The sequence below is a fragment of the Cyprinus carpio genome, chromosome B9 (assembly GCF_018340385.1).
Source record: "Cyprinus carpio isolate SPL01 chromosome B9, ASM1834038v1, whole genome shotgun sequence".
Classification (NCBI taxonomy): Eukaryota; Metazoa; Chordata; class Actinopteri; order Cypriniformes; family Cyprinidae; genus Cyprinus; species Cyprinus carpio.
This window is the reverse complement of record NC_056605.1, coordinates 20300240-20313397: the sequence shown is the minus strand read 5'-3', so window position 1 is coordinate 20313397 and position 13158 is coordinate 20300240. Positions and strand designations below refer to the sequence as shown.

At 37.9% G+C, this 13158-nt stretch overlaps 1 protein-coding gene across 5 annotated transcripts in view; it reads left to right on the top strand.

Annotated features, from left to right (window-relative positions):
• LOC109063762 (sodium leak channel non-selective protein-like) overlaps positions 1-13158 on the top strand; it is an 80104-nt gene that overhangs the window by 32567 nt on the left and 34379 nt on the right. For all 5 annotated transcript variants that reach the window (XM_042731401.1, XM_042731400.1, XM_042731398.1 and 2 more), the window contains 3 exons: positions 1056-1247; positions 2398-2535; positions 4562-4636. In XM_042731401.1, the coding sequence (XP_042587335.1) occupies positions 1056-1247; positions 2398-2535; positions 4562-4636 (405 nt within the window). The remainder of the gene's footprint in view (positions 1-1055; positions 1248-2397; positions 2536-4561; positions 4637-13158) is intronic.

The window sequence follows — 13158 nt, the reverse complement described above, 5'->3', positions numbered from 1 at the left end:
TATCAGTGTGAGTTAGGTACTGTACATATTGTATCAGCAAACACATAGCTGCAAAGTGTGTAACAAATTGAGGTCATAAGTAGACATAAACCTTGCAGAATCTGCAAAATGTTCATTCACAAAAATAATTTAATAAGCAGTTTTTAAGACTGTTCTAGCTCCTTACTAGAAAGACCAGTCATGTATTCATTCTGTAAAGGTCAAACTTAGCCTTTGCTTTCCAGTTTGCCGTATTCAATAGGTCTTACATTTATTTTCGGGAGAGCCTAATTAGTACTCGATTTCCATTGGTTCTCAAGCTATGTAGTAAGAAATCTCTTGTGCATTACACAAAGTGTCCCCAAGTTCATTGTCTTACTAAGAAGAATTTTCATTTATGTATTTGAAAGATGCTTTCAACTGAAGTAAGTTTAAGTGTATTTAAGATATATACCATATTTACACATATTCATCAGCATGTGCTTAGCTACAGAAACTTTGTGATAGAATTTAACTGAAATAGAGTTGCAAAAATCTATATTATAAACAATGGTCAGCACCATTAGATGAGCATTGTAGTTTTAGATCTCTGAAGCAACAAACTCTAAAAGAAGCACATTTGTCAATCTGTTTGTTGTGAAGAAAGACCTTCTAATGAGGATTGCTGGATGGTTTTTCTAGACTTAAAAGTAATGACAGCAGGAGGACTCCCAGGTCACATTAACCTAGAAGCAACTGGATCAATATCCATTCTCCACTCTTGATCAAAACTTAACCTAGATACATCATTGCTCAAATTTGTTGTCACCTAAAGTAATTTAATAACTGCTTGAGCAACAATGCAATTTGTAGCCAAGTTACTCTGGGAAGAACCTGATAACAGTGTTTGCTCATTAAAAATCAATAAAACAAACACCAGTATGCTCCATAGGCCTTCTTCTGGTGATAGTTTTCATGGTAATATTTATGAAAAAACTTGTGTAATAAGATGATTCTGTGCATGTATTGGTTGGTTGATGCTTTGATAAGTTGGTTTAAATTAAGAAAACTGAAATGTTCTTCCTTTTTATCTGCAGGTTTTGCGAGTGGTCCGTCTTATAAAGATTTCTCCGGCATTGGAAGACTTTGTGTACAAGATTTTTGGTCCAGGGAAGAAACTCGGCAGTCTAGTGGTGTTCACTGCCAGTCTGCTCATAGTGATGTCTGCGATCAGTCTGCAGATGTTCTGCTTTGTGGAGGACTTGGATCGTTTCACCACATTTCCACGGGTAAATCTCCCTCTTTCTGGAGACAGAAAGTAGCTGTAGATCAAACGATGAAGTGTTAAAAAAAAATTTGGTCTTGGAAGAGCAGATAATGTTCTTGAAATCTGCGAATTACGATTGGAGATTTTGGTATCTTGACCATTTTTATTAGTGATTTAAATAGCTGAGATGTTAAAATACTTATTTTCACTTACTAGTCACATCAGAACTAGTTATTGTCACATCAGAAAAACCCTGGTTAAATCTAGAGAAAAGCTCAGAAACCAGCATTGACCAAAATATCTCTAAATCTATTATACTACTTAATTTGTCAGCAGATGTAAGACTCTCTTCCACATTTTTTGATACTATGTGCTCATGAGAGGGGTTCTCATTAGTGGTGTCTTTTTATCCTCCGTTATTAGTGGGACTCCACTGATCCCAGTGCGTGCTGGGATTTGGAGGGGCTCACATAAACAGATGCCGCTCATTTCCAAGGCGGGTGGCACGATAACCATTGAAGATAATGATGTTTACCCAGCTCCCTTGTCAATAGACCTGTTGCAAAATTATCTTCATCTGCAGTCACTCAGAGACAGTGTGACTGTGACCAGGCTTGGGACCAGCTGGGTTTAGACCTTCATTTGACTTCCATGGAATAAAAGGCCATGAAAATGTGGTCTCATATCTCCATCTGATGCTGAGACACATTGTTTTTTCTTCTTCCTTATTTTTATTTGCATCCATTTCAGTGAATGTTGTGCTCTGCCTTGTCTTATTTTTGTTGCTACACTTTTTAGTCAAAAATCCTTATATAAACATGAGCTCATATTTAGGAAAATCGACAAATGTAAAATTGTTACTCAGCCTTGTTAGTTTTCAAATTTCCATTTTGTTTTGATGACTGGAAAGGTCAGGAGACAGGACAATTAACGCCATCTATCAAATTCATGAAAGTGTACATCTGTTATGCCTATGAACTATTAAAGTTTTAGTTTAACCAGAAATTGTTTTTTAACCCTCGTGTATGACTTTCAAAATATCCAGATGAGGCACTGGGGGCTGTCAAGCTTGTAACAGACTTTTGTTGTTTTTATCATAAAAGAATAAAGAAATCCAGACTGATAAAAAAAAAAAAATACAGGCTGATGATTTCTCTTTTTCTTTCCTACAGGCATTTATGTCCATGTTCCAGATTCTTACACAGGAGGGATGGGTGGATGTCATGGACCAAACTCTGGTGGCAGTGGGACAGATGTGGGCTCCAGTGGTGGCCATATACTTCATTCTCTACCACCTGTTTGCCACACTGGTAAATATAATTATTTGTGCCTTTTCTGTAAGAAAAAACAAAAGGATTTCTATAGAGTGCTGCAGAGATTACATATTTTTGTAGGGCAACTTGAAAGTTAGCATCACCCAGTCAGATTTTTCCATTGGTTTTTGCAATATTGCAAAAAAATAAGCTCTGTAACCAACAAAGGTTTATAATTCCTACACGTTTTGTTCATCATCATTGTCTTTACAATTAAATACAAATTTAACACAAATTTTGAAGCCTAAATACAATCACCAGAAGTAAAAATCTAAATGTAGGCAAACTTCACCACAGTTGCATGACTTCAGTGTCACCACTATTAGTGGACTTGTCTGAAGACTGATCTACCTCATCACATTAATTTTCATTGTGGTATTCAATAAAGGACCCCAATTCAATGTGTTGCACATGCTCTATGTGTTCCCAATTTCAGGGACACAGCAGCAAAGCAAATGCATCTGAAATGAAGCTTGTATTTGTGCTGCTGAGACCTAACCAGACTGTTAGAAAATGAATCATCCTTCATCCTCCCTTCCCTCTCTTGATCTTCTGGATTACCTAGCCATCAAGAGAACATATTCAGAGATCCTGTAGCAGATTGGATGTTAGTGAGAGCAGTATTCCAACCTCTAATGGACAGTTTTCTGTGGTTTGAAGAGATGCAGCACTCTAGCTGATGTCTAAGATACTCAGGTTTTTAGTGAATGTGAATAAAGCAGATCAGTCTGTGTGTAGGACTTTCTGTAGTACAGCAGTTGAGTACTGCCTACTATGTTTTCTTCAGGCAGTAATTATAAAGACTTTAAGGAGAAAATCCTGGTTTGTTTTGTGACTATCTGACTGCTTGTAGCCTGAAAAACTTGTGTTGTGTATAGAGTGGACATGGATAAATTTCTGTGCTGTCTCCTAGCCATGAACAGAAACTAAAGAAACAAGACTTGCTTAGGAAATATAGCAGTAAATTGCCTCTGGAAACATCCTAACACAAATGCACTTTATAGTCGTCACACCTGACATCAAACACTTCCTTCACCTGTATTTTTATCTCTAAAAAAAACACATCTTTGGGGCATTTCACAGCCACATCACGGCCCTTGTCACTCCCCATTACAGATATTACAAGCAAACATTTAACAATTGGTGTCTTCTTGTTGTTTTACCAACCATTGCCATAAAATCTCCACAATGCAATGCACATACTGTATAAGCATACTTGCACATGAAATCTTGGCTATAGATTTATGTTAACCATTTCTTGGCAATATCCTCAGTTGAGAACAGAAAGTACTCTGGATGTAATTGCACTATGGTCGTAATTATTTTTTGAAACTTTTGACAAGTTTGAGTGAGGAGCAGCCATTTAAATTTGACATTTGAATGAGAGTGCACACTAATGACAGAACAGACCAAGCATGTAATCAAGACACGACTGAATCATTTATTAATTTCCTGTCACAAAAAAAAGAAAAAAGAAAATATGATAAAGAGAAAAGACACAATGCCTAATGCATTTGAGGACAGCTGTAGACACCTCACATATAAGGAGAAGTGTCATTAAATATCAAAGCACTGATGACCTCTAAGGCACAGTCAGCTGTGATTGATTTACTACATTTTTGTTGTTGCTGTCCTGAGCATCTAATCTTTTGTTTGCTGTGTTTATGGTGAAACATTTTTGTTTTCCTTTGGCTCTTTTCAAATGCTATTTTTATTGTTGGATAATAGCTACATCTTGGACAGAACTCATGTTTGCATGACAGATTATCTGTCAGCATCACCCTATGAGCACAATACACCTACTGACAATGTATGGCAGAGAATATTGAGGCCACATCACGGTGTTTATGTCTCAAAACTGCTGAGACCTGTTGATGTTCAGTTAAGATATGTGACTAATGAAACAATTGTCTTAATTATGTTCAAATGGCGTATTTGTTTTGTCTAAACAGTATGAATGCATACAAGGATGTATTGGCAAATTGTAACAAAAGCTAAATTCAATTATGTTTTTGTCTTTTAGATCCTTCTGAGTCTTTTTGTGGCTGTGATTTTGGACAATCTTGAGTTGGATGAAGACTTGAAGAAGTTAAAACAGGTAAGATCATCTTTCACCAAGGATGCATTTATTTGATCATATATAAGTTTAATAAAACTAATATTACAGTTTTACAAAATAATTGTTTTCTATTTTAATGTATTTTAAAATACAGTTTATTTCTTTAACATCAAAGCTGAATTAAAACAACTTATTAAATCCCTGCATTCACTGTCAGACCTACCCTAAATAATAAGATCTAATTTAAAAGTAAATTAGGTGATAATACTTTCACAATGTGCTTTCTGAACTGTGGAATCACAATACATTCAAAAACATTCCTCAACAAGCAGGATTATAGCCTTAAAAAAAGTTTAATTTGTCTTCCCTGCATTTGAGGAAAATCAGGGTGAGCCATGTTAATAAGTACAGTTCTCCATCTTGTTCTCTACCTTTTTTACCTTTTTATGGGGCCGTGATGCACAGGTAACGATGACTCATAGGATAATTAGCATGTGAAAGTGTGAACCGTTTGGCAAGCGCACTTAGAAAAACAAGGCACCTTCTTCATAGGATGCAAATGAACTTCTGCTGTGGCCAAATATCATAGGAAATGGCTTTTGAAAGCAATTAGAGGTCGGATGTCTCTGTGGATAACAGCATGTCACCTCTCTCCTCGAGCACATCGGCAACATATTTCAGCAATTGTTTAAATTGTTGAGAGAGAGAAAGAGAGACAGAAGCCATGAGAAACCAGCAGCTCATCACAATTTGCATGATTACTTTTGCGAATTGTCATAACAATCTTCAGTGTTAATAGACATGCACAGACAAATTGTAAAAGTAATAGTGTAAATTGAAAGGGAAGGCCACTGGTTTCCTGTGATTTCTCTTGTTCTCTGTGTTTTTCTCACTCTGAGTAAATGACATGAGCTGTGTGGTCCTTCAATCCACCAGGCTGTCAAGCTCCAGGCATCTTCACATGCCCAGATCGGTTATCCCTCAGACACAGCTGACTGATCCACGGTTCCACCTGTAAAATTGCCTATTTTATAGGTGCTTCAAGCACAGATGGGGGCAATCCAAAAATAGAGCGCTAGATTGTGATTGCTCTCCAAGAATACAGGTGGCTTTTGTAAAGCGCAATTCAACGGCTGACCTTAATTGAAGCAAAACCAGTTCTAGCTGATGTGGAACAAATAACAACCGGACGTTTTTTGTCCTTTCCCTCACAGTGGCTTTATGACAGCTCTTCTGGGTTGTTTTTTCTTTCCATAGGCTTTTCCGTTGCTGCCTCAGAACCTTGTAATAAAGTCATCAGTATCTGTCTCCTAAAATGTTTGGCCACCTGCTAGATTGAAGGATTTCTGAAAATGGAGCATTAATCAAGACACTATATTTAATCTTCAGGCTCTCACAGCCTCAGAAATTACAGTCTTCTTTTTTTTTTTTTTTTTTTTGGCAGGGAATTGTTTGTCTGTTTGATTAGGCTTAGCTTTGTGTCATTTTTAGCATTTCCTTTGCATACTGAAAATAGACACATTCATTCACCACACTTTTCTATTATACCACAAACAATAAACAATTAATTCAAATAATTAACCTAAGGTTATGATGTGTTATCATGTGTTATAATGGATTATTCTCTTCAAAGCTTTATCCCTTTTAATAGCTCAAGCAAAACTTTACACAAGCAATTATTTTTCTTTTTATGACATGCTGAATGTATCTGAATCAATTCAACAGGATTGAAATGTTAAACTAAAGGAAGAACAGTGACTGTTACACAACATTTTCAGAAGCCATTTTTTTATGAAGTATGTATATGAAATAGTATTTTGAAGTGTATTCCATTTTTATATATGTATAATTCTGTTTATATCTATTAAATAATATAAAATAAGAGAAATACTTATTTTTTATGTACAATATATACATGCACAGTGCCATTCAAACATTTTGGGTCAGTAAGTTTTTTTTAGAGAATTAATAATTTTGTTCAGTAACCATCCATTAATTACATCACCAAATCAGCATATTAGAACGATTTCTGGAGGATCTTGACTGATAAATGCAAACTATGAAAATTAAATACTTTCACATATACAATATTTTGTTAGTGTTCCTGGTATTCCCTACATTATGAGGACCAAATGCCCCCTTAGGTAATAGTAATACCAGTATATCTTGACATTGTAGGGACATTTTTTTTTTACGACTATGGGATGTCACCATAAAACATGGAAACCCAACATGTGCGTGTGTGCACATCTGTGTGCATTATTATATTAAAGAAAAATTGTATGTAAACCAAAGTCGATGTGAGGTTGTTGACTTATCAAATGTATGACTCGGCTAGTTTTTGGTCAGCATGTTTTTTTTTTAAAATAATGTTTCATCAAGATATTCCATCTTGTTTCATGCTATAAATGTCAGACATGACACATCTCTTGGGAAAGTAACAGTATCTTTTTTTAATTGACAGTAAAGCTGTGGACAGTTCTGGAGAATTCTAATATAGAGAATGTATCAGCGGGGCAGTTTTAAGGGTGGTATTTTTTTGAATGGTTTATTTAGATTCCACAAATAGATCTGGTGGTTCCATTTCACTCTCACCGCAGGATAGGGTAAGTGTTGAAATGAGTCTGGCCCTGATCTATCCTCCCACACTGTGATATTTTTGCCAGGAACAAAAATAACTGGGGAAAAAAAATCTAAATAATTATCTCATAGTTTACCTTTGTACTTTTCAATTTTATATTAGTTTGTGAATTTATTTAGCAAAATTATAAACTTGGCACTTCATGAGCCAAGAGGAAGGACTGTTACACTGTGTCTTAACTAGGCATGACAAGTTTCCTATGATGAAATTTGCTGTACAACCTTGCACAATCCATGCCAATCAGACCATATTTGATGTTTATTTACATTTATATATGTAGGCTATTTATTTATTTATTTGGGAGATTTCACAGTTGGGAGAGCTACTTAGCACAGAACACCAGTATTGTATTGATAGTAACAGCATTTCATAAAAAAAGCTTTAAATAGAAAATCAGTATTGTTTGATTGTCCAATTGTGCCTTGAAACACTTTCCCAGTTCTCATACAATGAGCAATGATGGCATATTTATTTTCCATGAGCAGCCTGTTGCTGTATCCCTCTTTCATTCCCTCAGAAAATAGAACTTTTTTCACAGGGATCCGTTCTCATGTCTTCAGTCAGAAAGATCTTGAGGCACTCCATGATGTTATTTGTTACTGGGGTTCCTTAAGGCTGCATGAGAGTGATTCAAAACTCAGGATATGCTTGTAGTGTTGTTTATTGGACTCATTTATTCAGAGCTTTGAATAGGCCATATCTGTATTCATTGATAGTGACTATGATAACTGATCTTTTTGGCATACAGTAGCTGGCAGCTAAGAATGCAAATGTTCAAACCTAAAGTTTGAGTATCTATTATTAGACAACTGGCTCAGTGGAGACGGAGGACTGAAATGATGACTCATAACTTGTTGGAACATCACAGAGATTCGTTTTGGTAGCACTCCAGATGAGGACAGTCAGTTGCTGCTTCTGTATAACCTTTAAAGGACAAGACTGGTCGGTAAATGTGTGATTTAAGGTGAATATGCAGTTTTAAAAAATGTATTTGAGTAGAACATTAGGTTTAGATAGCTGGCATATATTTTAAATGTTATGTGATTAATTTAATTCAGCTCCTGAAAGTAGTTTGTTGTAAGCTCATTTTTATTTTATTTTATTTTATTTTATTTTATTTTATTTTATTTTATTTTATTTTATCTAAGATCTTAGGCTGGTTTAAGTTTTTTTTTTTTTTTGGTTTGTTTGTTTGTTTGGGTTTTTTTGGCAGGGAAAGCTTAGAATTTGGCAAAAATTGACCTTCTTTTACATCACAAAAGTTCTCCAAGAAGAAAACAAAACAATTTTCACCCAATTTCTTTTCACATGTGCATTAAGCCTTACTCATACAAAATTATTTTTAGATTTGCTCAGAATAGTTTCAACAAGGTTTGCCCTCTGTGCCATCACAGGTGTTGAAAAAGAACAACAGAGATGGCATTTACCACATGAGGTAATCAATCTGATTTTCTCATGGTAACATTCTTCATCATTTGCTGATTGCAATACATGAGATTCATGAAAATGGCATGCATCTGTCACTACTGGCAGACGATTTGTCTTTATTTGAAGCATATTTCAAAACCACAGACACAAACGGCTTGGTGGACACAAGTGGATTAACGGGCATTGATGGATAGACATGGGTTAGAGTTCTCTCTTTATGGCCACAGAAGGGCCGTTTTGACTCTACCCCCAAGTCTCGACTCTTTAGACACAGATTTTCTCAGCCACAGCACAGGTCACAGATGCTCAGTGTTTTAGCCATCGCTATGCATCATATCCTCATCTGTAGTTTGCAACCAACAGGTACAGGAATAGGAAAGAGAGACTGTACTGTAAGCAGCCACCACCGCAATAAAGGACCAACCTCGGAAATTGTATGCACTTCTGTACAGAAGCCTTCTTTTTGTAAGCGTAGATTCAATTTGTCAGGCATTACGGCAGGCACCTGCATAGGCACACAGAAAGGATCATTAGCAATTAAACCTGACAGGATAAGAGGAGAGAGAGCTAATGAATATCCAGTGTGTTCCACACGTTACAGATCAGCCAGTGATAAGAGGAAGTGTTTAATGAGCTTCCATCTTCCCTCTGTCAGGACTTGTCTGTACCTGTTCAGGCGACAATCCTCTCCTGTTAACACTCTGATTGAAATCATGCATTTATGCCATGAAATTATGCTTATAATGTTTAATGAATTGTTCAGACAGATTTGCGTATAAGGTAACTTGAGATGATTGGAAAGGTTGTTTCCTTAAATTTTTATATTGAAGGTTTTTATACTTTTTGACCCCTAAATAAAACCATATACACAACCATTCAAACATTTGGGGTCAGTAAGATTGTTAATGTTTTTCAAAGATGTCCACCAAGGATGCATTCATTTGATGATAGGGAAAAACAGGCAGGCAGGCTAGGAACAATAATACGGGTAGACATAATACACACCACTAGCAGAACTGACTAAAAAACAATGAATCAGCACATAACTGCAGACACCTGGAGAATAAATAGGGAGATAAACAAGGAGGGTAACGAGGGAGACACAGGTGGAGCAACTGAAGCAATGAGGTGACAAGATGGGAGGGGACAGACAATAAGACAGCAGAGAGCACATGGCACCAAACAAACACAACACAAGCCATGTGTTCACACAAAACCACAGGATTGCCCTCTGGTGGCCATCTTGGACACTTTAGCTGCAGACTGTGACATAACCCCTCCCTTAACCCCTCCCAAGGTGGACTAGGGGGAGGTATGGTGGGCCAGGCCCGTGTAGGGGAAGAGGACTTGGACCCTGAGGTAGATCATGGAACCAGGGTGGAGCGAAAGCCCACCAGGGTGGAGCTGAAGCCCACTAGGGTGGAGCTGAAGCCCACTAGGGCGGAGCAGGCGGAGAAGAGAACCACCACTTGAGAGGAACTGAAGTACATGCCGCCACCTCGAGAGGTTCTGCAGCAGAAGCCACCATCTCGGGAGGAACTGGAGCAGGCCCTGAAGGCTCCCAGACTAGAGCGGGTTCATGAGTGGACTCTGAATGCTTCCAGACTGGAGCTTGCTCTTGAGTGGACTCTTAAGGCTCCTGGACTGGAGTGGGTTCGTTACTGGACACTAAAGGCTCCTAGACTGGAGCGAGTTCATGAGTGGACTCTGAAGGTTCCCAGACTGGAGCAGGTTCATCACTGGACTCTGAAAGCTCCCGGATTGGAGTGGATTCATGAGTGCATTCTGTAGTCTCCTGGACTAAAGCAGGTTCTGGTGTGGACTTCGAAGCAGTCCATGCACACAGAACAGCCCTGAGGTGAAAAGCGAAGTCGGGCTACTTGATTAAGGCAGCAGCAGAGAAATTGGGTGGGTCTGTAGCGGTCTCTGTGGCCGAGACAAGGAGAGCAGTTTGCTCAGTGATGGCCTCTATGGGAACAACAGTGAGAGCGAGTGGCTCTGTGGTGGCCTCCATGGCCGAAATGAGGGGAGCGGGGTGCTCAGTGATGGCCTTCGTGGCAGTAGTAGTGAGAATGGGTTGATCTGTGGCAGGCTGTTCTGGAGTGGCTTGCTTAGGGGCCACAGGGTCCATCGGACTTGGGACCACTGGAGTCTGCTCCACCAGGACCACCAGGTTAGGGACCACCAGGGTCGGGTCCTCCAGGACCACCAGACTTGGGACCACTGCAGGTGGGTCCCCCAGGACCCCCAGGCGACCACCGGATTAGGCGATTTTTTAAGTGACTGAAGTCCTTTTACTGTGTTTGCGAGGGTGAGGCGATAAATGGGTGACCATCACCGGGGAAGCTGCAGCAAGGCTAGAGGTGGACTTGTCTCTCCCTCTGTGGGCTAGGAACTCAACAAATACCTCAAAATATATATGCTTCATAATAACCATCCTCTCTATGCTGATAGGCTCATCAAGGGCATAATAAAACAAATCCTTGAGAGCCACATTGTTATAATCCAGCCCCTCTGTAGCACTCCTGAACACAGCAAACTCCCTCAGGTTAGTTCCCTGATGCATGCGTTGGTAGAGGGGGCTGCAGTTAGTCACAGCTGGAAGCTGGAGTGAGCCAATTCTCCGCTGAGTCCTATGATGGCTGATCTGTTCTGTCACGGGGCGTGTAGAGAGATGATGCGAGGACTCAGGTTGTAGGAAAAATGGGTCTTTTTACATTTACATTTGCAGTACATTTAGTCATTTAGCAGACGCTTTTATCCAAAGCGACTTACAAATGAGGACAATAGAAGCAATAAAAATTAAAAAATATGTAAGTGCAAATGACAAGTCTCGGTTAGCCTAACGCAATACATGTAGCAAGGTTTAAAAAAAAAAAAAAAAAATATATATATATATATATATATATATATATAATATATATATACAGGTCATTTCACCTTTAGGGAACAATAATAATGATCATTATATTATATTATATTATATTATATTATATTATATTATATTATATTATATTATATTATATTATATTATTTTTAATTATATTATGTTATATTATATTATATTATGTTGTATTATTTTTAGTGTGGATGGGAATTTTAATTTGTTTATTCATTTTACACACCACGAGCACAACTGACAAAAAAACAACGGATCAGCACAGAACTGCAGACACCTGGAGAATAAATAGGGAGATAAACAAGGAGGGTAATGAGGGAGACACAGGTGGAGCAACTGTAACAATAATAAGGTGACAAGATGGGAGGAGTCAGACAATGGCTGCATCTGAAAGCCTAGGCAGCTGACTTGCTGCCTCGCTGCCTTATGAGGCAATGACTTTGCAGACAGCGTTTTTGCATGAAGGCACCTCATGAAAGTGATTTCGGACAGGCTTCTGAGGCAGTGTAACCATTTAATGATCTACAACAAAATAGAATGGGTTTTGATGATAACTAAACAAATATTTAATTACTATAATACTGATTTCTCGTTAGAAAAAACATCAAAAGTGCAAAAAGTAAGTCAGAAATATACATTTACACATAGACTGACCACCAAATGCAACTTTCGGACGCCATCTTTATTTTTTAGTTCAACAGTCACGGAATGGAACACACAGGATTATGGGATATCAAAGGTAGTGAAGGATACATCTATGCTGCCTTCAAAATTTTATCAGAAGAAGGTACCTCCGGAGACAGGAAGTAAAGCAGAATTAGGATTCGGACGTGCCTTGATGCCTTCCTGCCTTGGCAGGCAGCATTTTAGAGCTTTTGACACAGCTAAAAAGACAGGAGAGAGCACATGGCACCAAACAAACACAACACAAGCCATGTGCTCACACAAAACCACAGGAGTGCCCTCTGGTGGCTGTCTTAGGCACTCCAGCTGTGACAGATTTGGTGTTCAAGAACATTTTTCTTGTTATTATCAATGTTGAAAATGGGCCTGCTGCTTAATATTTTTGTGGAAACCATGGTAGATTTTCTTCAGGATTCTTTGCTGAATCGAACTGAATCAAATCGAACTGAATGAATGAATGAGTGAATTGCCTATTCAATGCAACATTTACTATGGGATGAAATTAGACTCAAAATGATTAATAGATGCAAGCAAAATTGTCCATGTATTGCATAAATTTTATACATGTATCTTACTAACCACAAACAAATGCCTTTCAATTTGAGTCTGTGGAATTTGGGATTAAATGATTGTTCAGCGATTTGTACAGATACAGACAGATACAGATTTAATGAGTTTAATCTCGCATTATAGGCTAATTACTTTATTTTGGAGATGGGTTTTTTTTTTGGCCCTATAATCTTCTTCCTTATATTATATTTCCATATTCACAATGTTGGCTACTTGAATTTGAATGCTACAGACTATTATGGTGAATGCACGTGCATCGCCTGATCCACAAATGCACATTTTAATCCCTACATTTACAAATTATGATCATTCAATACAAACTATAACATTTGTATTCAC